Source organism: Strigops habroptila, unplaced genomic scaffold, assembly GCF_004027225.2.
Source record: "Strigops habroptila isolate Jane unplaced genomic scaffold, bStrHab1.2.pri NC_044300.1_ctg1, whole genome shotgun sequence".
NCBI lineage: Eukaryota > Metazoa > Chordata > Aves > Psittaciformes > Psittacidae > Strigops > Strigops habroptila.
In genome coordinates this window covers 10999-38451 of record NW_022651057.1, presented here as the reverse complement: position 1 = coordinate 38451, position 27453 = coordinate 10999, and the positions used below count along the sequence as shown (strand labels likewise).

The 27453-nt window shown below is 64.3% G+C and overlaps 1 protein-coding gene across 1 annotated transcript; it reads left to right on the top strand.

The window, feature by feature from the left end:
* Nucleotides 1-512: 512 nt before the first annotated feature.
* Nucleotides 513-27453, top strand: PRR12 (proline rich 12). The gene is given in 18 exon segments (XM_030510900.1): nt 513-803; nt 5377-5489; nt 8078-8236; nt 10245-13591; nt 14509-15091; nt 17336-17420; nt 17422-17722; nt 19912-20028; nt 21731-21861; nt 22555-22587; nt 22716-22827; nt 22829-22916; nt 24129-24254; nt 24341-24438; nt 25000-25065; nt 25067-25129; nt 25963-26058; nt 27221-27453. Coding segments are annotated over 18 exon segments (5745 nt in total). The 5' UTR covers nt 513-717; the 3' UTR covers nt 27362-27453.

Below are 27453 nucleotides of genomic sequence, written 5' to 3'. Positions count from 1 at the left end.
CACGCCCCTTCCATTCTTCTTCGCCCTCCCGCCACCGCCTGTCCCCGCCCACTCCAGCGCTCCCTCCGCCTCATTGGCCCCTCCCCTTTCCCCTCTCCTCCTCATTGGCTCCGCCCACTCGCGCGCTCCCGCCACCGCCTTGGCCCCGCCCTTTCCCATACACGCACACACACCGCCTGGCCCCGCCCACTCCCGTGCTCCCTCCGCCTCATTGGCCCCGCCCCTTTCCCCCATTGACTCCGCCCACTCCCGCTCTCCCTCCACCTCATTGGCCCCTCCCCTTTCCCCTCTCCTCCTCATTGGCTCCTCCCACTCCCTCTCCCCCTCCACCCAATTGGCCCCTCCCCCTTCCCCTCCAACAGCCACCGCTTGGCCCCGCCCCTTCCCTCTCCCGCCACCTCCTTGGCCCCGCCCCTTTCCTCCCATTGGCTCCTCCCACTCCCGCGCTCCCGCCGCCTCTTTAGCCCCGCCCCTTTCCCCACCCTCCCTCCCCTCCTCCGCGGTGCATTGTGGGCGGAAGCGGCGCGCGGCCCCATCCAACATGGCCGCCCCGTGAGCGCTGCCCCCCCTCCCGCCGCTCCCCCCCCCCCGCGGCCGCTCCCCCCGCCGCCCCCCCCCCCCCCCGGTCCGGTACAACCGGTACAACCGGTACCGCCGCCCCCCCTCCCCTCCCCCTTTCCTCTCCCCGGTACAACCGGTACCCGCGGGGCCGCCCCCATGGACAGGAACTACCCCACCGCCGGGTTCGGGGACCCGCTGGGGGCCGGGCCCGGTTGGAGCTACGAGCGCTCGGCCAAGGCCAGGTGAGGGAGCGGGGAGCGGGGCGGTGGGGAGCGGGTGATGGGGAGCGGGGGGGCTCGGAGCGCCGGGGACATGGGGACCGGTGCAGCGGGGCTTGGGGTGCACCGGGGTCTCCATGGGCTGGGTGCCGAGGGGCTGGGTGCTCCATGTATAGGGTGCAGGGAGCCCGTTGTACCGGGGGTTGGGGGACCGGGGTGCTGGGGACCCGGTGCTCCGGGTGCGGGAGGACCGGGGGGCTGAGGGCTCCGTGCAGGCGGGTGATGGGGACCCAGTGCACAGGGTTTGGGGTGCATCGGGGTCTCCATGTACCGGGTGCTGGGTGTTCCATGTACCGGGGTACTGGGGTGCTGGGTGCTCCATGTACCGGGTGCTGGGTGCTCCATGTACCGGGTGCTGGGGTGCTGGGTGCTCCATGTACTGGGTGCTGGGTGTAGCAGGACTCAGGGTGCCGGATACTGGGGTGCAGGGAGCCCATTGCACCGAGGGTTGAGGGACCAGGGTGCTGGGGACCCGGTGCACCGGGGTCTCCATGCACGGGGTGCTGGGTACTGGGGTGCTGGGTGCTCCATGTACAGGGGTGCTGGGGTACAGGGAGCCCATTGCATTGAGGGACCAGGGTGCTGGGGACCGGTGCACTGGGTGCCAGGAGGCTCGGGGTTCACAGCACCAGGGTGCTGGGGACCCATTACAACAGGGCTTGGGGTGCACCGGGGTCTCCGTGCACGGGGTGCTGGGTCCTCCATGTATAGGGTGCTGGGAGCCCGTTGCATTGAGGGTTGGGGGACTGGGGTGCTGGGGACCCGGTGCACCGGGTGCAGGAGGCTTGGGGCTCCATGCACGGGGTGCTGGGTGCTCCATGTACCGGGGTGCAGGGAGCCCGTTGCACCCACGGTTGGGGGATTGGGGTGCTGGGGACCGGTGCACCGGGTACCGGGGGGCTCAGGGCTCACAGCACCAGGGTGATGGGGACCTGTTACAACAGGGCTTGGGGTGCACCGGGGTCTCCATGTACTGGGTGCTGGGGTGCTGGGCACTCCGTGTACCGGGTGCTGGGGTGCTGGGGCCTCCATGTACTGTGTGCTGGGTGTAGCAGGACTCAGGGTGCTGGGAGCCCATTGCACTGAGGGTTGAGGGACCAGGGTGCTGGGGACCCGGTGCACCGGAGTCTCCAAGCATGGGGTGCTGGGTACTGGGGTGCTGGGGTACAGGGAGCCCATTGCATTGAGGGACCGGTGCACCGGGTACCGGGAGGCTCGGGGTTCATAGCACCAGGGTGCTGGGGACCCATTACAACAGGGCTTGGGGTGCACCGGGGTCTCCGTGCACGGGGTGCTGGGTGCTCCATGTATAGGGTGCTGGGAGCCCGTTGCATTGAGGGTTGGGGGACTGGGGTGCTGGGGACCCGGTGCACCGGGTGCAGGAGGCTTGGGGCTCCATGCACGGGGTGCTGGGTGCTCCATGTACCGGGGTGCAGGGAGCCCGTTGCACCGAGGGTTGGGGGGCTGGGGTGCTGGGGTTCCGTTACAACAGGGCTTGGGGTGCAGGGAGCCCGTTGCACCCACGGTTGGGGGATTGGGGTGCTGGGGACCGGCGCACCGGGTACCGGGGTCTCTGGGCTCACAGCACCAGGGTGATGGGGACCTGTTACAACAGGGCTTGGGGTGCACCAGGGTCTCCATGTACAGGGTGCTGGGGTGCTGAGTGCTCCATGTACTGGGTGCTGGGGTGCTGGGCACTCCGTGTACCGGGTGCTGGGTGTAGCAGGACTCAGGGTGCTGGGAGCCCATTGCACTGAGGGTTGAGGGACCAGGGTGCTGGGGACCCAGTGCACCGGAGTCTCCAAGCATGGGGTGCTGGGTACTGGGGTGCTGGGGTACAGGGAGCCCATTGCATTGAGGGACCGGTGCACCGGGTACCGGGAGGCTCGGGGCTCACAGCACCAGGGTGATGGGGACCCATTACAACAGGGCTTGGGGTGCACTGGGGTGTCTCCATGTACCGGGTGCTGGGGTGCTGGGTGCTCCATGTACCGGGTGCTGGGGTGCAGGAAGCCCTTTGCACCAAGGGTTGGGGGACTGGGGTGCTGAGGACCCTGTGCACCGGGGCTTGGGGTGCTGGGGTCCCATTACAACAGGGCTTGGGGTGCTGGGTGCACTGAGGGTTGTGGGCCTGGGGTGCCCGGTACCGGTGCACTGAGTACCGGGGGGCTCAGGGCTCACAGCACCAGGGTGCTGGGGACCTGCTGCAACAGGGCTTGGGGTGCACCGGGGTCTCCATGTACCGGGTGCTGGGTGCTCCATGTACCGGGTGCTGGGTGCCCCATGTACTGGGTGCTGGGTGTAGCAGGGCTCAGGGTGCCAGGTACTGGGGTGCTGGGAGCCCATTGCACTGAGGGTGGGGGGACCGGGGTGCTGGGTACCAGTGCACCAGGGCTTGGGGTGCTGCGGTCCCGTTATAGCAGGGCTTGGGGTGCAGGTTACGGGGTGCACCAGGGTCTCCATGCACTGGGTGCTGGGTGCTCCATGTACCGGGTGAGGTACAACCATTGAGGGTGGGGGTACCGGGGTGCTGAGTACCAGTGCACCAGGGCTTGGGGTGCTGGGGTCTCATTATAGCAGGGCTTGGGGTGCAGGGGACCCGGTGCACCAGGGTCTCCATGCACTGGGTGCTGGGGTGCTGGGTGCTTCATGTACCAGGTGCTGGGGTGCAGGGAGCCCGTTGCATTGAGGGTTGGGGGACCGGTGCACCGGGGCTTGGGGTGCTGGGGTCCCATTACAACAGGGCTTGGGGTGCTGGGGTCCCATTACTACAGGGCTTGGGGTGCTGGGTGCACCGAGGGTTGGGGGACTGGGGTGCTGGGGACCGGTGCACCCTGTACTGGGGGGTCAGGGCTCACAGCACCAGGGTGCTGGGGACCTGCTGCAACAGGGCTTGGGGTGCACCAGAGTGTCCACGCATGGGGTGCTGGGGTGCTGGGTGCTCCATGTACTGGGTGCTGGGTGTAGCAGGACTCAGGATGCCGGGTACTGGGGTGCTGGGAGTCCATTGTACCGAGGGTTGGGATACCGGGGTGCTGGGTACCAGTGCACCGGGAGCTGAGGGCTCCGTGCATCAGGGTGCTGGGGTCCCATTGCACTGGGTGCTGGGGTGTCTGTGGGAAGGGAATGGGGTGCAGCAGGACTTGGGGTGCTGCTGTCCCACTGCAGTGGGTGCAGGACGTTTGGACGCAGGAGTGTTGGGTGCTGGGGTCCCATTGCAATGGGTGCAGGAGCATTGGGGTGCGGGGGTCCCATTGCAGTGGGTGCAGGAGGGTTGGGGTGCTGGGGTCCCATTGCAATGGGTGCAGGAGTGTTGGGGTGCTGGGGTCCCATTGCAGTGGGTGCAGGAGAGTTGGGTGCTGGGGTCCCATTGCAGTGGGTGCAGGAGGGTTGGGTGCTGGGGTCCCATTGCAGTGGGTGCAGGAGGGTTGGGGTGCAGGAGGATTGGGGTGCTGGGGTCCCATTGCAGGGGGTGCAGGAGCATTGGGGTGCTGGGGTCCCATTGCAATGGGTGCAGGAGGGTTGGGTGCTGGCGTCCCATTGCAGTGGGTACAGGAGGGTTGGGGTCCCATTGCAGTGGGTGCAGGAGGGTTGGGGTCCCATCGCGGTGGGTGCAGGAGGGTTGGGGTGCTGGGATCCCATTGCAGTGGGTGCAGGAGGGTTGGGGTCCCATCGCGGTGGGTGCAGGAGGGTTGGGGTGCTGGGGTCCCATTGCAATGGGTGCAGGAGGGTTGGGGTGCAGGAGGGTTGGGTGCTGGGGTCCCATTGCAATGGGTGCAGGAGGGTTGGGGTGCTGGGGTCCCATTGCAATGGGTGCAGGAGCGTTGGGGTGCAGGAGGGTTGGGTGCTGGGGTCCCATTGCAATGGGTGCAGGAGGGTTGGGGTGCAGGAGGGTTGGGTGCTGGGGTCCCATTGCAATGGGTGCAGGAGGGTTGGGGTGCTGGGGTCCCATTGCAGCGGGTGCAGGAGGGTTGGGGTGCTGGGGTCCCATTGCAATGGGTGCAGGAGGGTTGGGGTGCTGGGGTCCCATTGCAGCGGGTGCAGGAGGGTTGGGTGCTGGGGTCCCATTGCAATGGGTGCAGGAGGGTTGGGGTGCTGGGGTCCCATTTCAATAGGTGCAGGAGGGTTGGGGTGCTGGGATCCCATTGCAATGGGTGCAGGAGGGTTGGGGTGCAGGAGGGTTGGGTGCTGGGGTCCCATTGCAATGGGTGCAGGAGGGTTGGGGTGCAGGAGGGTTGGGTGCTGGGGTCCCATTGCAATGGGTGCAGGAGGGTTGGGGTGCAGGAGGGTTGGGTGCTGGGGTCCCATTGCAATGGGTGCAGGAGGGTTGGGGTGCAGGAGGGTTGGGTGCTGGGGTCCCATTGCAATGGGTGCAGGAGGGTTGGGGTGCAGGAGGGTTGGGTGCTGGGGTCCCATCGCGGTGGGTGCAGGAGGGTTGGGGTGCAGGAGGGTTGGGTGCTGAGCAGCTCCCACCTGTGGGGCCGGTTGCCCTGGGGGGGGGGTCCCGGTGCCGGTGTCTCACCCTGTGCCCCCCCAGCCTGGTGTACGGGGGGTCGCGGGCGCCGCACGCGGAGCCGGAGCTGCTGCCGCGGCAGCCGTACGGAGCCCCCCACCCGCTGCAGGGCTACGGCCCCAACCACCACCCCACAGGTACTGACCCCCCCCCCGTGACACCCCCCCCGTGACACCCCCCCGTGACCCCCCCGTGACACCCCCCCGTGACACACCCCCATGACACCCCCCCGTGACACCCCCCGTGACCCCCCCTGACACCCCCCATGACACCCCCTGTGACACCCCCCCGTGAACCCCCCGTGACACCCCCCGTGACACCCCCCCGTGACCCCCCCGTGACACCCCCCCCTGACACCCCCCTGACACCCCCCATGACACCCCCCCGTGACACCCCCCCCGTGACCCCCCCCGTGACACCCCCCCTGACACCCCCCATGACACCCCCCCGTGACACCCCCCGTGACCCCCCCGTGACACCCCCCCTGTGACCCCCCCGTGACACCCCCCGTGACACCCCCCTGACACCCCCCCCCGTGACCCCCCCGTGACCCCCCCGTGACACCCCCCCGTGACACCCCCTTGTCCCCTGTCAGTACCTGCCCATGGTGTCCCCGTGTCCCTGTCTCCCAGTGTCCCCAGGGCTGTTCAAGCTGGGGTGCACCCCACCATGTCCGATAGCCTTGTATCCCTTATGCTTGTATCCCATGTCGCTATATCCATATGTCCTGTATGCCATGACCCTACGTACACATGTTCCATGTTCTCTATCATTATATGTTCATACGCTAACATTCCATAGTGTATATCCCTATATGCCAATGCTGTTTCATACCTAGTTCCTTGTGTCCCGCTGTCCCAGGGCTGCACCACGCTGCATCCCGATATTCCATGTCCCTATATCCCATGTCCTGTGTCACCATATCCCCATAACCCACATCTTGTTATTATGTGCCATGTTCTATGTGCCTGTATCCCAATATCCAATATTTCCTATTCACATAGCCGTTATCCCATAGTCCATGCTCATCTCTTCTATGTGATACCGCATATCTCATATACACCTTGTTCTGTATCCTGTATCTTCCATATCTTATATTCCATATTTTATGTGTGCTATTCCCCATATTCCATATATTCTACATCCTGGATGTTATGTTTTATATATTGCATATTCCATGCCTCTGTCTTATTCTTGTATCCCTATATCCCATGGCCTCATGTAGCCGTATTGCGTGTCTCGTATTCCTATATCCCCATATTCTTCCATACCCATACCCCATGTCCCGTATTACATAGCCCATATCCTTGTATCTCATTCCCATACGCTATATCCCGATGTTCTCATGTCTTTATATTTCTGTATCCCGCACCCGTATCCATGTGTTTGCTGTCTCAGGGCTGCCGGGGCTGTTCGAGCCGGGGCTGCACCCCACTGCATCCCCATATTCCATGTCCCTATATCCCATCTCCTGTGCTCCCATATCCCCATACCCCATATCCCATCCCCATATCCCTGTATCCATATATCCCATACCCACATCCCTGTCTCTGCTGCCGCAGGGCTGCCGGGGCTGTTGGAGCTGGGGCTGCACCACGCTGCATCCCCCTATTCCATGTCCCTATATCCCATATCCTGTGCCCCCATATCCCATATCCCATCCCCATATCCCTGTATCCCACACCCGTATCCATGTGTTTGCTGCCACAGGGCTGCCGGGGCTGTTGGAGCCGGGGCTGCACCCCGCTGCATCCCCCTATTCCATGTCCCTATATCCCATCTCCTGTGCCCCCATATCCCCATACCCCATATCCCATCCCCATATCCCATTCCCATATCCCTGTATCCGTATATCCCGCACCCGTATCCATGTGTTTGCTGCCGCAGGGCTGCCAGGGCTGTTTGAGCCGGGGCTGCACCCTGCTGCATCCCCATATTCCATGTCCCTATATCCCATATCTGTGCCCCCATATCCCATCCCCATATCCCTGTATCCATATATCCCACACCCACATCCCTGTCTCCGCTGTCCCAGGGCTGCCGGGGCTGCACCCCGCTGCATCCCCATATTCCATGTCCCTATATCCCTTCTCCTGTGTCCCCATACCCCCATACCCCATATCCCCCTACCCCATATCCCCATACCCCATCCCTGTATCCCTGTATCCATGTATCCCGTACCCACATCCGTGTCTCCGCTGTCGCAGGGCTGCCGGGGCTGTTGGAGCCGGGGCTGCACCCCGCTGCATCCCCCTATTCCATGTCCCTATATCCCATCTCCTGTGCCCCCATACCCCATATCCCATCCCCATATCCCTGTATCCATATATCTCGCACCCGTATCCATGTGTTTGCTGCCGCAGGGCTGCCGGGGCTGTTCGAGCCGGGGCTGCACCCTGCTGCATCCCCCTATTCCATGTCCCTATATCTCATATCCCATGCCCCCATATCCCCATACCCCATATACCCATACCCCATGTCCCATATCCCATCCCCATATCCCTGTATCCGTATATCCCCCACCCACATCCCTGTCTCCGCTGTCCCAGGGCTGCCGGGGCTGCACCCCACTGCATTCCCATATTCCATGTCCCTATATCCCATCTCCTGTGCCCCATATCCCATCCCCATATCCCCGTACCTCCTATCCCCATACCCCATACCCCATCCCTGTATCCCTGTGTCCGTGTATCCCGCACCCACATCCGTGTCTCCGCTGTCCCAGGGCTGCCGGGGCTGTTCGAGCCGGGGCTGCACCACGCCGGGGCAGCGGCTCCCGACGCCTCCGTCATGAACCTCATCTCGGCGCTGGAGCCGCGGCCGCAGCCGGGCCCGTCCGCATCGTCCCTCCTGTCCCAGTTCCGCAGCCCCTCCTGGCAGACCGGTGCGGGGGGGCCCTATCCTGCCTCGGGGGGGGGTTCTGGGGGGGCCTTATCCCGCCTTTGGGGGGGTTTATCCTGTGTTTGGGGGGGCTTAGGGGTCCCAGACATGGGGGGGGGGTGTCTCTTCTGGGGCTGGGACGTCTTATTCTACCTGAGAAGGGTCTTATCCTGCCCTGGGGGAGGGTCTGGGGGGGTCCCATCCTGCCCTGGGGGAGGGTCTGGGGGGGTCCCATCCTGCCCTTGGGGAGGGTCTGGGGGGGTCTCATCTACCCCAGTGTCCCCACCATGTCCCCAAGGGCTTCCCATGTACCGCAGGGCCCTTCTCCTTGTCCCATATGCCCCAGTGTCCCCCTGGGGCCCCCCATATACCCCAGTGTCCCCCAAGTGTCCCCCCATGTCCTCCGAGACCCCCCATATACCCCAGTGTCCCCCCATGTCCCCCAGGGACCCCATACACCCAAGTGTCCCCCCATGTCCCTTGGGGCTCCCCATATACCCCAGTGTCCCCCAGGACCCTTGTCCTTGCCCCATATCTCCTGGTGCCTCCCGTATACCCCAAGTGCCCCCCAGGGTCCCCCCTATGTCCCCCACTGCCCCATATACCCCCAGGGTCCCCCAAGTGTCCCCCCATGTCCCTCAGGGTCCCTATATACCCCTAGGACCCTTCTCTTTGACCCATATCCCCCGGTGCCCCCCATACACCCCAGTATCCCTGAAGTGTCCCCCAGGGTTCCCCCTATATCCCCCAGTGCCCCCTATATCCAAATGTCCCCCCATGTCCCCCAGGGCCCTTCTCCTTGCCCCATATCCCCCGATGCTCCCATATACTCCAGTGTCTTTCCATGTTCCCTGGGGCCCCCCATATTCCCCGGTGCCCCCCTGTCCCCCCGGGTCTCCCCAATGCCCCAGCGCCCCCATGTCCTCTGGTGCCCCCATATCCCCCAGTGCCCCCATGTCCCCCCGGGTCCCCCCAATCCCCTGGTGCCCCCATGTGCCCCAGTGTCCCCATGTCCCCCTGGGTCCCCCCAGTCCCCCCGGGTCCCCCCAATCCCCCAGTGCCCCCATGTCCTCTGGTGCCCCCATGTGCCCCAGTGCCCCCATGTCCCCCTGGGTCCCCCCAGTCCCCCCGGGTCCCCCCAATCCCCCAGTGCCCCCATGTCCTCTGGTGCCCCCATGTGCCCCAGTGCCCCCATGTCCCCCTGGGTCCCCATGTCCCCCCGGGTCCCCCCAATCCCCCATGTCCCCTGGTGCCCCCATGTGCCCCAGTGCCCCCATGTCCCCCCGGGTCCCCCCAATCCCCCATCACCCCCATATCCCCCCGGGCTCCCCAATCCCCCATCACCCCCATGTCCCCCCAGGTCCCCTCAATCCCCCATCACCCCCATGTCCCCCCAGGCCCCCCAATCCCCCATCACCCCCATATCCCCCCGGGCTCCCCAATCCCCCATCACCCCCATGTCCCCCCAGGTCCCCCCAATTCCCCATCACCCCAATATCCCCCCGGGCCCCCCAATCCCTCATCACCCCCATATCCCCCGAGGTCCACCCAATCCCCCATCACCCCCATATCCCTCAGTGCGCCCATATCCCCCCGGGCCCCCCCAATCCCCCATCACCCCCATATCCCCCCGAGCCCCCCAATCCCCCATCACCCCCATATCCCCCCGGGCTCCCCAATCCCCCATCACCCCCATGTCCCCCCAGGTCCCCCCAATCCCCCATCACCCCAATATCCCCCCGGGCCCCCCAATCCCTCATCACCCCCATATCCCCCGAGGTCCACCCAATCCCCCATCACCCCCATATCCCTCAGTGCGCCCATATCCCCCCGGGCCCCCCAATCCCCCATCACCCCCATATCCCCCCAGGCCCCCTAATCCCCCATCACCCCCATATCCCCCCGGGCCCCCCAATCCCTCATCACCCCCATATCCCCCCGGGCCCCCCAATCCCCCATCACCCCCATACACCCCACCCCATCTCTAACCCCCCCATTTCCCCCCCCCCCAGCCATGCACACTCCAGCCCCGGCCGAGCTCTTCATCTCGGGGGCGCTGCCGGGCTCCGGCACGTTCCCGGCCTCGTCGGCTCTCGGCGCTTACCAGCACCCGGCGCCGTTCAGCGGGAGGAGCTTCCCGGTGAGCTCCGCTCTCAGCCTGCCCGAGCCCGCCTTCAGCCCCGGCTCCAACGGGCTCCTGTCCCCGCACGACCCGTTGCTGCACATCAAACCGGCGCAGGCTCCGGTGCCGCCGGCGCTGGGCTTCGAGCGCCTGGGCAGCGCCGTGCTGGGCTCGGGTTTACCGGCGCAGAGCCCCGCGTACCGCGGCGCCCCGGCTTCCTCCCAGTTCAACCTGCTCTCGGCGCCGCTCGCCGAGCAGCCGGGGCAGCTCTACAACACGTCGGTGTTCAGCGGCGGAGGCGGCGGAGGCGCCGATCGCGCCGTGTCGCGACAGGACAGCGTCATCAAGCACTACCAGCGCCCCGCCGGCGCTCAGCCCCAGCTCCCGGCGCACGGGCTCCAGCACTACCTGAGCTGCGGCGGCACCTACCAGCAGATGCCACCGCATCGCGCCGCGCTGTCGTGCAGCCCTTTAGGGGAGCAGAGCCCCGCCAGCTCCGAGGGCTCCCAACAGGCACCCAAGGGTGCTGCGGCGGCGCCGCGGCCGGAGCCGGCGCAGAGCTACCGGCCCATCATCCAGTCGCCGGCCTATTCCAGCGGTAACGGCAACGGCAACGGGGGCAGCGGCGCCGGGAGCAGCAGCAACGGCGGCGGCACCAAGTCCAAGAGCTACTCGGCGTCGCGGCAGACCCCGCGCTCCACCGCCACCCCCAAGTGCCAAAGCAGCTACAGCACCAGCACCCCCAAGCCCAGCTCCGTCATCTCCAGCCATTCCCCGGCTTATTCCCCGGGGCAGCCCCAGAACCTCTTGGCTATGGGGCCGTCGGGGGGGTACGGCGGCAACCCGCCGGCGCCGCAGCCCAGCACCACCTTCACCAGCGGCCAAGGGGGAGATTTGGGGGGCAAAGCCCCCACTTATCCAGCCGGGGGTCAAAGCGGGGCTCCCGCAGGCCAAGGGGCTCAAGGGCTCCCGACGTGCGTCGGCCAAGGGCAGACCTTCTCTCCGGAGCAGCTCCAGGCGCTGCCCTATGGGGTGCAAGCGGAGGTGACCTCCTTGTCCTACAGCACCGGGCACTCTCCCGCTGTTCCCGCTCCGCTTCCCTACAGCCCCGCTCCCAGCATCCGGCCCCTGCAGTCACCCCCGGCCACCCGGCCCCAGAGCGGGACGTCACCGGGACAATCCCAGAAATACCTTGGATCTGTCCTGTCTCCGTCCTTCATGGCGCCGGGTTACGGAGGAGGAACGGGCCCCGCGGCGCTGGAGCGGCCGCCGGCCTTCGGGAAGGCTGGGAAAGGAGACCCGGAGCTGCTGGGCGCCGACCGGAGCGAGGATGAGGACTTCCTCATCCAGCACCTCCTGCAGGCCCCCAGCCCACCCCGTGGCGAGGCCTTGGGGGGCTGCGAGGAGCGAGGGGCCGCCCCCAAGAACTTGGGGGGCTACGGAGGGCTGGGGAAGGCGGAGGAGAGGTACCAGCTGCAGAGCGTCATCCGGCCCAATTCCAACCTGGAAGCGCCGGCGGCGCTGGAGCTGGCTTTGCTCAAGGAGAAGAAGAAACCGGAGCGAGGGAAGGATTATCGGGGTGCCGGAGCGGGGGGCGAGGGCTTGGCGGCCACCTCCGTGGTCCACTACGGCCACCAACCGCCCGCCTTGGACTCCTATGGCCAGGAGCTGAAGAAGCCCGGGGAGCACATGGCCGGGGGCAAGGACATGGGGCAACCTCACGGCTACTTGGCCAAGACCCCCGAGCACGGGCGCTTGGTGGCCGAAGGTCCCCCTATGGAGCCCCACGGGCTCCTTTTGGACCCTCCTCCTGAACTGGGACCCGTCCCAGTGGGACCGGTGACGGGCGCCGGGTCCCTCTTACCCTCCGTCCTCACCCACACCCAGAGCCAGCTCCATCCCCGCGCCAAGGCCCGGCCCCAGCTCGACGTCCACCTCCTGGAGCAGCAGCGGATGCCACCACCGCCACCACCACCGCCACCACCTCCAGCCCCACCGGCCCCCCCAGCCCCACCGGCGCCCCCGGCTGCGCCATCCCCACAGATGCTCTTGGAAGCCCATCACCTCCACCAGGCCCACGTGCGCTCCCAAGGCTTGGACCCTCAAGCTCCACCACCGCTGCCCCCGGAGCCCATGGAGGTGCTCCCGGCTCCTCAAGAGATCCAAGACTTCTTAGAGCCCCCGTTGGGGTTAGAACCTCATTTAGGACAAACCGGGGGGGTCCAAGGGCCTCCCGGCCACCTCTTGGACCCCGATGGTGGAGCCCCATCGGTGGCTCCGCCGGCGCTGGAGGCCAAGGACCAGTTTGCAGAAGGGGGGAGCCCGGCGGGGGGCAAGAACCGCTTCGTCCCATTGACCTCCATCTGCTTCCCGGACGCTCTCCTGCAGGATGAGGACCGCGGCTTCTTCCCCGGCATGGAGGACATGTTCGGGCCGCCACCGGAGGACTTCCCCAAGAGCACCGAGGACGACGAAGAGGAAGGAACGGGCGGCTTGGAGCCGCGTCCCGAAGCCTTGAAGGCTCCTCCTTACGACATGGGTCAACCTTACCCCACGTTCTGCCCCGGCGAGGGGCCGCCGAGCGAAGCCCCCCCGTTGGGTTTGGAGCCTCCGAAGCACGAGTTGCCCTCCACGGTCAACGCGGAGCCTTTGGGTTTGATCCAAAGCACCGGCGGAGGCGACGGCCCCAAACCTTCTTTGCCAACCCCTCTTTTTTGCTCCTCCAAACCCAAGAAGCTCCTCAAGACGTCGTCCTTCCACCTCCTGCGCAAGCGCGACCCCTTCCCGCCCCCCAAAAAGACCTACGCGCAGGAGTACGAGTTCCAGGACGACGAGGACAAGGCCGACGTCCCCGCGGACATTCGCCTCAACAGCCGCCGCCTCCCGGACCTGCTGCCCGACCTCATCTCCAGCTGCCGCGCGCGGCCCCCCCTCAGCCCCATGGGGGACCCCATGGGCTTCACCTCCACCTCGGGCGGCGCCCACCCCGGCGCCCACCCGGCGCCCAAGAAACGCGGCCGCAAACCCACCAAACCCAAACGCGAGGGACCCCCCCGCCCGCGGGGCCGGCCCCGCATCCGGCCCCTGCCCGAGCCCCCCCCCCCGCCGCTGCCCCCCGGCCTCCTGCTCCCCCCCGATGCTGCCAAAAGGCCTCGAGGTCGCGGCCGGGGCCGGGGCAGGAAGGGAGGGGAGGAGGCAGGAGATGGGAATGGGATGGAGGCGCTCAAACCGCTCAAGGTGAGGGGGAGGGGGGGTCTAAAGGGGGTTTGGGGGGGGGTAAAGGGGGGGTTTGGGCTTGTTGGGGGGTTCCCTGTGGTCTGTTGCACCCCAATGACCTCCAAAAGGCTTCAGTGATGGAGATGGTGATGGTTTGGAGACCATCAAGGTGAGAACTTGGGGGTTTTGGGGTCTTTGGAGGTGAAGGTTGATGGATAAGGAGGGGTCCAAAGGGGGTTTGGGGGGAGTAAGGGGGAGTTTGGGCTTGTTGGGGGGTTCCCTGTGGTCTGTTGCACCCCGATGATGTCTAAAAGGCCCCAGTGCTGGGGATGGTGATGGGCTGGGGAAGCTTCAAGGTCTTCAAGGTGAGGGGCTATGGGGGATCTAGGGGGGGTTTGGGGGTGAAGAGTGATGGATAAGGAGGGTTTGGGCTTCTTGTGGGGTTCCTTGTGGTCTGTTGTACCCCAATGACCTCCAAAAGGCTTCATTGATGGAGATGGTGATGGTTTGGAGACCATCAAGGTGAGAACTTGGGGGTTTTGGGGTCTTTGGAGGTGAACGTTGATGGATAAGGGGGGGTCTAAAGGGGGTTTGGGGGGGTTAAAGGGGGGGTTTGGGCTTGTTGGGGGGTTCCTTGTGGTCTGTTGCACCCCAATGACCTCCAAAAGGCTTCAGTGATGGAGATGGTGATGGTTTGGAGACCATCAAGGTGAGAACTTGGGGGTTTTGGGGTCTTTAGAGGTGAAGGTTGATGGATAAGGAGGGTTTGGGCTTGTTGAGGGGTTCCTTATGGTCTGTTGCACCCCAATGACCCCCAAAGACCCCCAGTGTTGGGGATGGGGATGGTTTGGAGACCATCAAGGTGAGGCTTTGGGGGCACTGGAAGCTCTTGGGGGTCCCTGCCCCCCCCCCACTTGCCCCCTTCCCTGTCCCTGCAGATCAAGCTGGCGATGCCCAAGGGCTCGGAAGCCCCGTTGCCCCCCGAAGGAGCCATCGGTGTCCCCCCCATTCCCGCTATTCCCAGCTCGGGCTCCGAGCCGGTCCCTTTGGACACGTCGCAGACGCGGGAGCGCATCAAGCAGAAGATCAAGGAGGTGGAGGAGAAGCAGCCGGAGATGAAGTCGGGCTTCATGGCTTCCTTCTTGGACTTCCTCAAGTCAGGCAAGCGCCAGACGTGTCCCCCCAGCGCCACCAGCCCCACCAAGAGCCACCGCGGGCCCAGCACCACCAACCCCTTCGCCGTGGGACCTCCCATCCTACCGGGGAGCTTGGAAGGGCCGGAAGGAGAAGGCTTGGTCATGGCTTGTCCCAGCCCTTGCAAGAGGCTGGATGAGGAGCTCAAGAGGAACCTGGAGACGCTCCCGTCCTTCTCCTCGGACGAGGAGGACTCGGTCAGCAAGAACCAGGACCTGCAGAAGAGCATCTCCTCGGCCATCTCGGCCCTCTACGACCCCAGCGACCGCAAGGACCCCGACCCGGCCGGGGGCTGCTCCTCGGCCCCGCCATCGCCGCGGCACCAAGGTCACTGCCGGCGGGTGCCAGTGGGGCGCGGGGGGGGCACGGGGGGCTGCTGGGAGCCGTAGGGACCCATGGGACACATGGGGGGCAACTGGGAGCCATAGGGACCCATGGGACACACAGGGACCTCCTGGGAGCCATAGGGACCCATGGGAGCCATAGGGACCCATGGGACACACGGGGGTCTACTGGGAGTCATAGGGACCCAGGGGAGCCACAGGGACCCATGGGACACATGGGGGTCTACTGGGAGCCATAGGGACCACTGGGACACATAGGGACCCATGGGACATACAGGAGTCTACTGGGAGCCATAGGGACCCGTGGGACACACGGGGGGCTACTGGGAGCCATAGGGACCCATGGGAGACATAGGGACCCATGGGGCACATGGGGGGCTAGTGGGAGCCATAGGGACCCATGGGACACATGGGAGTCTACTGGGAGCCATAGGGACCCATGGGACACATGGGGACCTCCTGGGAGCCATAGAGACCCATGGGAACATGGGAGTCTACTGGGAGCCATAGGGACCCATGGGACACATGGGGGTCTACTGGGAGCCATAGGGAGCCATAGGGACCCATGGGGCACACGGGGGGCTATTGGGTGCCATAGGGACCCATTTGAGCCATAGGGACCCATGGGGCACATGGGGGGCTAGTGGGAGTCATAGGGAACCATGGGACACACAGGGACCTCCTGGGAGCCATAGGGACCCATGGGAGCCGTAGGGACCCATGGGACACACGGGGGTGTACTGGGAGCCATAGGGACCACTGGGACACATGGGGGTCTACTGGGAGCCATAGGGACCCATGGGACACACGGGGTTCTACTGGGAGCCATAAGGACCCATGGGGCACATGGGGACCTCCTGGGAGCCGTAGGGACCCATGGGACACACAGGGACCTCCTGGGAGCCATAGGGACCCATGGGACACACAGGGACCTCCTGGGAGCCATAGGGACCCATGGGACACACAGGGACCTCCTGGGAGCCATAGGGACCCATGGGACACACAGGGACCTCCTGGGAGCTATAGGGACCCATGGGACACATGGGGGTCTACTGGGAGCCATAGGGACCCATGGGGCACACGGGGTTCTACTGGGAGCCATAGGGACCCGTGGGAGCCATAGAGACCCGTGGGACATACAGGGACCTCCATGGGGCCCATAGCTACCTCCATAAGACCCATAGCCACCTCCATGGGCCCCATAGATACCTCAATGATCCCCATAACCATTGCTATAAGACCCATAGATATCCCCATAGGACCTATAGCCACCTTCATAGCACCCATAGATATCCCCATAGGACCTATAGCCACCTTCATAGCACCCATAGATATCCCCATAGGACCCATAGCCACCTTCATAGCACCCATACATATCCCCATAGGACCTATAGCCACCTCCATAGCACCCATAGACACCTCCATAAGACCCATAGATATCTCTATAGCACCTGTAGATACCTCCATAGGACTCCTAGCCCCCTCCATAGCACCCATAGATACTTCCATAGGACCAGTAGGCATCTCCATAAGACCCATAGATATCTCTATAGCACCCATAGATACCTACATAGGAGCCATAGATATTTCCATAGCACCCATAGATACTTCCATAGCACGCATAGATACCTCCATAGGACCCCTAGCCACCTCCATAGCACCCATAGATACCTCCATAGGACCCCTAGCCACCTCCATAGCACCCATAGATACCTCCATAGCACCCATAGCCACCTCCATGGGCCTCATAGATACCTCGATGATCCCCATAGCCACCTCCATAAGACCCATAGATACCTCCACAGCACCCATAGATACCTCCATAGCACCCATAGCCACCTCCATGGGCCTCATAGATACCTCGATGATCCCCATAGCCACCTCCATAAGACCCATAGATACCTCCACAGCACCCATAGATACCTCCATAGGACCCCTAGCCACCTCCATAAGACCCATAGATACCTCCATAGGACCCCTAGCCACCTCCACAGCACCCATAGATACCTCCATAGCACCCATAGCCATCTCCACAGCACCCATAGATACCTCCATAGCACCCATAGCCATCTCCACAGCACCCATAGCCATCTCCATAGCACCCATAGCCATCTCCATGGGCCCTGTAGATCCCTTGATGATCCCCATAGCTACTTCCATGGGCCCCATAGACCCCCAGTGACCTTCTGCTCCCCCCCTAACCCCCATTTCTCTCCCCCCCCCACAGACCTCCCCCCACCATCGGAGCCCCCCCCGAGCCCCCCAGCCCCGGAGCCCCCCCAGCCCAGCGCCACCATCACCCCACTGAGCACCCCCGGCGCCGCCAGCCCCCCCGTCCCCACCAGCACCAGTAGCACCAGCACCAGCACCACCAGTGCCACCAGTACCGCGGCGGCAGCGGCGGCGGCGTCCCCCCCGGGGGGGGGCCGTGTCCCCGGGGGGGGGCTCCCCCGAGGCGCCGCAGGACCCGCGGGCGCTGCACTTGGCGCAGAAGCAGGATGCGGCCGCCGTGTGCGGGGACACGGACGAGGAGGAGCCGGGGAGCGGCGGAGAAGGGATCTACCGGGAGCGCGACGAGTTCGTGGTGCGCGTGGAGGACGTGCCCGCGCTCAGGGTGCGTACTGGGGCGCACTGGGAATGACTGGGGGGGACTGGGAAGCACTGGGAAAGGGACTGGGAATGACTGGGAGGGACCGGGAAGCATTGGGAAAGGGACTGGGAATGACTGGGGGGGACTGGGAAGCACTGGGAAAGGGACTGGGAATGGCTGGGAGGGACTGGGAAGCACTGGGAAAGGGACTGGGAATGACTGGGAGAGACTGGGAATGACTGGGTTGGACTGGGAATGGCTGGGAGGGACTGGGAAGCACTGGGAAAGGGACTGGGAATAACTGGGGAAGGGACTGGGAATGACTGGGATGGACTGGGAATGACTGGGAGGGACTGGGATGGACTGGGAAGCACTGGGAAAGGGACTGGGAATGACTGGGAGAGACTGGGAATGACTGGGTTGGACTGGGAATGACTGGGAGGGACTGGGATGGACTGGGAAGCACTGGGAAAGGGACTGGGAATGACTGGGTTGGACTGGGAGGCACTGGGAAAGGGACTGGGAATGACTGGGAGGGACTGGGATGGACTGGGAGGCACTGGGAAAGGGACTGGGAATGACTGGGAGGGACTGGGATGGACTGGAAAGCACTGGGAAAGGGACTGGGAATGACTGGGGGGGACTGGGAAGCACTGGGAAAGGGACTGGGAATGGCTGGGAGGGACTGGGAAAGGGACTGGGAATGACTGGGAGGGACTGGGATGGACTGGGAAGCACTGGGATGGACTGGAAAGCACTGGGAAAGGGACTGGGATGGACTGGGAGAGACTGGGAATGACTGGATGGAGTGGGAGAGGAATGGAGAGAGACTGGGAATGACTGGGAGGGACTGGGAATGACTGGGATGCACTGGGAGGCATTGGGAAAGGGACTGGGAATGACTGGGAGGGACTGGGAAGCACTGGGAAGGAGACTGGGATGGACTGAGAAGCACTGGGAAAGGGACTGGGAAGCACTGGGAATGGCTGGGAGAGACTGGGAATGACTGGGATGGACTGGGAGAGGATGGAGAGGCACTTGGAGAGGGACCGGGAATGACTGGGAGGGAGTGGGATGGACTGGGGGGGTGGTCAGGTTGGGGGCGTGGCCTGGTTTGGGGGCGTGGCCAGATGGTTTGGGGGCGGGGCTTGGGGAGGGCCGGGTGTGATGGGGGGGGGATTGGAGCCTCGTGGCCACTTTTGGGGTGCTGGAGGGGGGGGTTTGGGGGTGTCCGTGGGGTGGGATGTCCATGGGGTGTCTATAGGGTGCTGTGGGGTGTCTATGGGGGGTCAACGATGTGTCCCCCCCCAGCTTGCCCTGCAGATGGGGTGGGAGCCGCATGGGGGGCTATGGGTGTCTATGGGGTGTGTATGGGGTGCTGTGGGGTGTCTATGGGGGGTCAGTGATGTGCCCCCCCCCAGCTTGCCCTGCAGATGGGGTGGGAGCTGCATGGGGTGCTATGGGTGCTATGGGGTGTGTATGGGGTGCTGTGGGGTGTCTATGGGGGGTCAGTGATGTGCCCCCCCCCAGCTTGCCCTGCAGAGGGGCTGGGAGCCGCATGGGGGGCTATGGGTGTCTATGGGGTGCTGTGGGGTGTCTATGGGGGGGTCAGTGATGTGCCCCCCCCAGCTGGCGCTGCAGAGGGGCTGGGAGCCGCATGGGGGGCTATGGGTGGCTATGGGGTGCTGTGGGGTGTGTATGGGGTGCTATGGGGTGTCTATGGGGTGCTGTGGGGTGTCTATGGGGGGTCAATGATGTGTCCCCCCCCAGCTTGCCCTGCAGATGGGGTGGGAGCTGCATGAGGTGCTATGGGTGCTATGGGGTGTCTATGGGGTGCTGTGGGGTGTGTTTGGGGTGCTGTGGGGTGTCTATGGGGTGTCTATGGGGTGCTGTGGGGTGTCTATGGGGGGTCAGTGATGTGCCCCCCCCAGCTTGCCCTGCAGATGGGGTGGGAGCTGCATGGGGTGCTATGGGTGCTATGGGGTGTGTATGGGGTGCTGTGGGGTGTCTATGGGGGGTCAGTGATGTGCCCCCCCCCCAGCTTGCCCTGCAGATGGGGTGGGAGCTGCATGGGGTGCTATGGGTGCTATGGGGTGTCCATGGGGTGCTGTGGGGTGTGTTTGGGGTGCTGTGGGGTGTCTATGGGTGTCTATGGGGTGTCTATGGGGTGCTGTGGGGTGTGTATGGGGGGTCAGTGATGTGCCCCCCCCCAGCTGGCGCTGCAGACGGGCCGGGAGCCCCCCCCGATCTGGCGCGTGCAGAAGGCGCTGCTGCAGAAGTTCACCCCCGAGATCAAGGACGGGCAGAGGCAGTTCTGCGCCACCAGCAACGTGAGTGGGGACCCCCCCAATAGGGGTCCCCCCAAACACAGGGACCCCCCAAAACAGGGACCCCCCCCCAAACACAGGGACCCCCCAAAACAGGGACCCCCCCAAACACAGGGACCCCCCAATAGGGATCCCCCCAAACACAGGGACCCCCAAAACAGGGACCCCCCCAATAGGGGTCCCCCCAAACACAGGGACCCCCAAAACAGGGACCACCCCCTCAAACAGAGACCCCCAATAGGGATCACCCCCAAAACAGGGATCCCATCCCCCAAAACAGGGACCCCCAAAACAGGGACCCCCCAAAACAGGACCCCCCAAAACAGGGACTCCCCCAAAATACGGATCCCCCCAAACAGGGGCCCCACCAATAGGGATCCCCCCCCAAAACAGGGACCGCCCCCTCAAACAGAGACCCCCAATAGGGATCCCCCCCAAAACAGGGACCCCCAAAACAGGGACCCCCAAAACAGGGACCGCCTAAAACAGGGACCCAAAACAGGGACCCCCCAAAACAGGGACCCCCAAAACAGGGACCCCCAAAACAGGGACCCCACCAAACACAGGGACCCCCCAAAACAGGGACCTCACCAATAGGGACCCCCCCCCCAAAAACAGGGACCACCCCCCTAAACAGGGACCCCCAAAACAGGGATCCCATCCCCCACAACAGGGACCCCCAAAACAGGGACCCCCCAAAACAGGGACCCCACCATTAGGGACCCCCTTCCCAAACACAGGGACCCCCCCCAAAACATGGACCCCCCCCAATCAGGGACCCCCCAAACACATCTCTGGGGGGGGGTCCCTTGGGGAGGTTATTTGGGGGGGCTTTGGATCACCCCGCTCCTGTCTGAAGGATCTTGGGGGTCCCATGGGGGGTCCTTGGGCTCCCAGGGTGTCACAGTGGGTGCTGGGGGGTCCTTGGGGTCCCAGGGGGTCACTGTGGGTGCTGGGGGGTCCTTGGGGTCCCAGGGGGTCAATGTGGGTGCAGGGGTGTCGGGGTGGGTGCAGCGGGGTCAGTGTGGGTGCAGGGGTGCCCCTGTGGGTGCAGGGGTGTCGGGGTGGGTGCAGGGGTGTCCCTGTGGGTGCAGGGGTGTAGGGTGGGTGCAGGGGTGTCGGGGTGGGTGCAGGGGGTCAGTGTGGGTGCAGGGGTGTCGGGGTGGGTGCAGGGCTGTTGGGGTGGGTGCAGGGGTGCCCCTGTGGGTGCAGGGGTGTCGGGGTGGGTGCAGGGGGTCCCTGTGGGTGCAGGGGTGTCGGGGTGGGTGCAGGGGGTCAGTGTGGGTGCAGGGGTGTCGGGGTGGGTGCAGGGTGCCCCTGTGGGTGCAGGGGTGTCGGGTGGGTGCAGGGGGTCAGTGTGGGTGCAGGGGTGTCGGGGTGGGTGCAGGGGGTCCCTGTGGGTGCAGGGGTGTCGGGGTGGGTGCAGGGTGCCCCTGTGGGTGCAGGGGTGTCGGGTGGGTGCAGGGGGTCAGTGTGGGTGCAGGGCTGTCCCTGTGGGTGCAGGGGTGTCCCTGTGGGTGCAGGGGATCAGTGTGGGTGCAGGGGTGCCCCTGTGGGTGCAGGGGTGTCGGGGTGGGTGCAGGGGGTCAGTGTGGGTGCAGGGGTGCCGGGGTGGGTGCAGGGGTGTCATTGGGCTCCCAGGGGTGTCAGTGTGGGTGCAGGGGTGTCGGGGTGCCGCTGACCCCCCCGGCCCCCCCCCCCGCAGTACCTGGGGTACTTTGGGGACGCGAAGCACCGGTACCAGCGGCTCTACGTGAAGTTCCTGGAGAACATCAACAAGAAGGATTACGTGAGGGTGTGCTCCCGGAAACCCTGGCACCGGCCCCCGGCAGGCAGGTGGGACACGGGCACCGGGGGGGGGGGGGGGGGGATGGGATATGGGGGGTGGGGTAAAGGGTATGGGATGTGGGGTGTGGCGTATATGGGGGATGGGGTATAGGGATGGGATATGGGGGGTGGGATGTGGGATATGGGGTATGGGGTGTGGGATATGAGGTATGGGGTGTGGGATAAAGGGTATGGGATGTGGGGTGTGGGATATGGAGTATATGTGGCATGGCATATGGGGTGTGGGATATAGGATACAGAATAAGGGGTATGGGATGTGGGGTATGGGGTATGGGATATGGAGCATGGGCTATGGGGATGGAGTGTGGGGTGTGGGCTATGGGGTGTGGGGTACGGGATATGGGATAAGGGCTATGGGGTGTGTGGAATGTGGGGTGTGGGGTATGGGGCTGGGATATGGGGTATGAATATGGGGTATGGATGGGGAATAGCGCTATGGGGTATAGATATGGGGTATAGATATGGGGCATGGATACGATACACGGACATGGGGCTATGGGGGGTGTGTCCCCTCCATGTCCCTTCAGTCCAGGGGGGCACAATTGGCTCTTCTGGGGGGGTCTCAGTTGATGTTGATGTACCCCGGGGGGGGGGGGTCTCCCCATTCCCCCTTTATCCAGGATGGATTCAGGGGGGTCCCCACCCCTTTTAACCCCCCCTTTTTTACCCCCCCCCCTCCAGGCGCCAGCCCCACCCCAAACCCAGCACCCCCAAACCTCCCCCCCCCCCCCAAAGCGGAGCCCCCCGAGAAGCCCCCCCGGGCCGAGCGCCCCCCCAAGGCCGAGCGCCCCCCCAAGAGCGAGCGCCCCCCCAAGGCCGAGAGACCCCCCAAGGCTGAGCGCCCCCCCCGCGCCGAGCCCCCCCCCCCCCGCGCCGGCCGCGGGGGCCCTCCCCAGAGCCCCCCCCGTGCCCCCCAAGGCCAAGGCCCCCAAACCCCCCAAAGTGAAGGCAGAGCCCCCCCCCCAAGAAGAGGAAAAAGTGGCTCAAGGAGGCGGCGACTTCATCAGAGTCTGAGTCCAGCCCCGACCCTCAGAGCGAGGAGGGTGAGTTGGGGGGGGGACACCCCAAAATACGGGGGGGGGACCCCGATATATGGGGGGGGGTCTGAAATGGAGAGGTCGGTGGGGAAAATGGGGGTTTTGGGGGGGAAAATGGGGGGTTATAGGGGGTGTTATGGGGGGACCCTGAGGATGTTGGGGGGGAGCCTGAAATATAGGGGGGGTGAAAAATGGGGGGGGTTGGGGCTGAAAAATGGGGGGAATTGGAGGGGTTTAAGGGGGTTTTGAGGGTTCTGAGGCTTCATTGAGGGAGTAAAGGGGGTTTGGGGGGTCCTGAGGATGCTGGGGGTGGGGGAGAAACTGGGGGAGAGCCCGAAATATGGGGGGGGGACCCTGAAATGGGGGGTTTGGGGCTGAAAATGGGGAGTTTGGGGGTTATGGGGGGGATTTTGGGGGTTCTGAGGCTTCCTTGGAGGGGACAAGGGGGAGTTTGGGGAGCCTGGGGGTGGGACCCCAAAATGTGGGGGGGTTTGGGGAGGGGCTGGGGGGTAGGAGAAGGGAATGGGGGATAATAGGGCTTCTTGGGGGGGGTAAAGGGGGTTTAGGGGGGTAGTGAGGGGTTTGGGGGGGTCCCAAAGGGGTTTCGGGCAGGGTCAGGCGGGGCTGATGCTTAAAGGGGCAATGGCCCGCCCGCGGGGGGGGCCAGCGGCGGGTCCCGGGGTCCCGTTTAAAAGGGGCGGGGCTTCCTCCTGGGGGCGGGGCTTGAGGAGAAGGGGCGTGGCCGTTTGATGGGTTTGGAGCTTTGCCGTGTGGGCGGAGCTTCCCTTGTGGGCGGGGCCTCCGCTTAAAGGGGCCGGGGTTTAGTTTAGAAAGGCGGGAATCCCATCGCCGGGGGCGGGGTTTAACCTTGTGGGCGGGGCTTCGTCTTAAAGGGGCAACACTCCCTCCTATGAGCCCCTTTGGGGCTGCTCCTTGGCAATGGGGGGGGAACCGGAGGGGCGTGGCTCCCTCTTAAAGCGGCAATGACCCTTCCCATTGACTCCCTTTGGAGGCTGCTCTTTGCCAATGGGGGGGAGTGTCCAGGGGTTGGGGAGGGGCATGAATGAATTTAAGAGAGGGGGCGTGGCTCCCTCTTAAAGGGGCAACGCTCCCTGTGTTCCCTCTTTGGGGGGGGCTGCTCCTTGGTATGGGGGGTGTGTAAAAGGGCTTGGGAAGGGGCGTGTCTTGCCCTTAAAGGGGCCGCACCCCCTTGCGCAGAGCGGGCCCCCCCCGGGCGGGTGCTGAACACGCGGGCCATGAAGGAGATGTACCGCAGCTACGTGGAGATGCTGGTGAGCACCGCGCTGGACCCCGACATGATCCAGGCGCTGGAGGACACCAACGGTGAGACCCCCCCCCCCCAAACCACCCCCCCAACCCACCCCCTACCCCGGGACCCCCCCCATAACCCTCCTCTGCTCCTCATTCAGATGAGCTCTACCTGCCCCCCATGCGCAAGATCGACGGGATCCTCAATGACCACAAGAAGAAGGTTCTCAAGAGGGTGACGCTCAACCCGTCCCTGCAGGTGGGGCTGGGGGGGGCATGGTCGTGGGGAGGCTCTGTGGGGGTGGGAGGTGTCTACGGGGCTGGGGGGATCTATGGGGCTGGGGGAATCTATGGGGTTGGGGGGCGTCTATGGGGCTGGGAGGGGGCTATGGGGCTGGGTAGAGGGGTTATGGGGCTGAAGGGGGCTCTGTGGGCCTGGGGGTATATATGGGGGGGGGGGGGTCTGTGGGGCTGGGGGGCTTTGTGAGGATGGGGGGGTCTAGGGGGCTGGGGGTGGTCTGTGGGATTGTGGGGGTCTATGGGCCTGGGGAGGCTATGGGGCTGAGGGGGGCTGCTATGGGGCACGGTGTCGGCATTGATGGGGTCCCTCTCAGTGTCCCCATTGGGTTATGACAGTGACCCCCCAGTGTCCCTATACCCCAACAATGAGGTTTCCCCCCCGTGTCCCCCTGCCATTGGGTGTCCCCATAGTGTGCCAGGGCCCCCCCCGTGTCCCCATACCCCAACGATGGGGTGTCCCCCCGCCGTGTCCCCCCGCCATTGGGTGTCCCGCGGTGACAGTACCGCCGCCGCCCTGCAGGAGGCGCTGCACACGTTCCCGCAGCTGCAGGCGGAGCCGGGGGAGGCGCTGGTGAAGCTGCGCCCGGGGGGGGGACCCCTACAACAGGAAAACCCTCAGCAAGGTCAAGCGCAGCGCGGCCAAGCCCCAGGTATGGGGTCTATGGGGGTCTATGGGGTGTCTATGGGGGTCCTGGAGGGGTTTTGGGACCCCTACAACAGGAAAACCCTCAGCAAGGTCAAGCGCAGCGCGGCCAAGCCCCAGGTATGGGGTCTATGGGGGTCTATGGGGGCATATTGGGGTCTATGTGGTGTCTATAGGGGTCTATGGGGGTCTACAGGGAGTCTATAGGGGTCCTGGAGGGGTTTTGGAACTCCTACAATAGGAAAACTCTCAGCAAGGTCAAGCAGAGCGCAGCCAAGCCCCAGGTATGGGGTCTATAGGGGTCTATGGGGGCCTATTGGGGTCTATGTGATGTCTATGGGGGTCTACAGGGAGTCTATAGGGGTCCTGGAGGGGCTTTGGAACTCCTACAATAGGAAAACTCTCAGCAAGGTCAAGCACAGCACGGCCAAGCCCCAGGTATGGGGTCTATGGGGGTCTATAAGGCATCTATAGGGGTCTGTGGGGGGTCTATAGGGGTCTTGGAGAGGTTTTGGAACCCCTACAATAGGAAAACTCTCAGCAAGGTCAAGCGCAGCCCAGCCAAGCCCCAGATATGGAGTCTATGGGGGTCTATGGGGTGTCTATGGGGGTCCTGGAGGGGTTTTGGGGTCCCTGTGGGGGGTTTGGGGGTTCTGGAAGGTCCTGGAGGTGCCTCCAATCATGAACCCCCTTGGTGAGCTCAATAGGAACATGGGTACGGGAGGGTCCTGATGGTCTCTGAGGGGTCCTGGATGAGTTTTGTGGGTCCCTGGAGGGGTCTCTGGGGGTTCCTGTGTGTTTTGGGGCTGGTGCCGAGCCCGTGTCCCCCCCGTCCCCCAGGAGTTCAAGGTGGAGGTGGACAAGTCCTTCCTGTACACCCTGTACCACTCCCTGCACCACTACAAGTACCACACGTTCCTGCGCTGCAAGGACGAGGTGAGGAGCACCCCGTGCCCCCCAATGGCACCCCATGGGCACCCATAGCCCCCCATGGTGGCGCCCATCTCCTTCATGGTGACCATCTCCATCATGGTGCCCACTTCCATCTTCTGGCCCTTCATTCCCATCCTTTCCTTCCCATCTCCTTCATGGTAATGCCCATCATAGTGGTCATCATGATGACCACGTGCAACACAATGGAGATGACCATTGTGTTGGTCAAGTATTGTGTTAGAGATGGTCACCGTGATGGTCACCTTCTTTTCCACCCCATCATGGTGCCCATGGTGCCCATTTCCATCATGGTGCCCATCCCTTCCTTCCCACCCTGTCCTGGTGTCCATCCCCTCCATGGTGCTGTCCGTGGTGCTGTCCATGATGTTGACCATAAAGTTGACCATTGTGCTGCTCATGGTGCTGTCAATGGAGCTATCAATGGGTGCTGTCCATGGTTCTGTCCATGGTGTTGACCATGTCCTGCCCATGGCGCTGTCAATGGAGCTGTCAGTGGGTGCTGTCCGTGGTGCTGACCACCATGTTGACCGTGGTGCTGCCCATTGTGTTGTCTATGGTGCTGACCATGGTGTTGACCATGGTGGTGTCAATGGAGCTGTCCATGGGTGCTGATCATGGTGCTGTCCATGATGCTGTCCATTGAGCTGTCAGTGGGTGCTGCCCATGGCGTTGACCATGATGTTGGCCATTGTGTTGGCCATGGTGCTGCCCATAGTGTTGACCATAACGTTGTCCATGGTGCTGTCAGTGGGCGCTGTCCATGGTGCTGCCCATAGTGTTGACCATGATGTTGTCCATGGTGCTGTCAATGGGTGCTGTCAATGGGTGCTGCCCATGGTGTTGACCATGATGTTGACCATGATGTTGACCATTGCATTGACCATCGTGTTGTCCATGGTGCTGCCCATAGTTTTGACCATGATGTTGTCCATGGTGCTGTCTATGGGTGCTGTCTATGGGTGCTGTCCGTGGTGCTGCCCATGGTGTTGACCATGATGTAGAGCATTGTGTTGACCATTATGTTGTCCATAGCGCTGTCCATGGTGCTGCCCATGGCATTGTCCATGGTGCTGTCAATTGGTGCCACCCATGGAGCTGTCCATGGTGCTGTCGCTCACGGTGCCGTGTCTCTCGTGCCCCACAGACGACGGCGATCGAGGGCCGGGCGGAGGACCTGGGCCAGGAGGAGGTGGTGCAGCTGTGCATGGGCAACCAGGCCTGGCTCGAGCGCCTCTTCCACTCCTTCAGCGAGCTGCTGGCGCAGGCGCGCGCCTCCTGCGCCTGAGGACCCCCCCCGGGACATGGACACGACCCTGGGGACCCCCCCATGGCGATGGGACACCCCACTGGGGACAAGCAAGCAACCCGTGGGGCCAC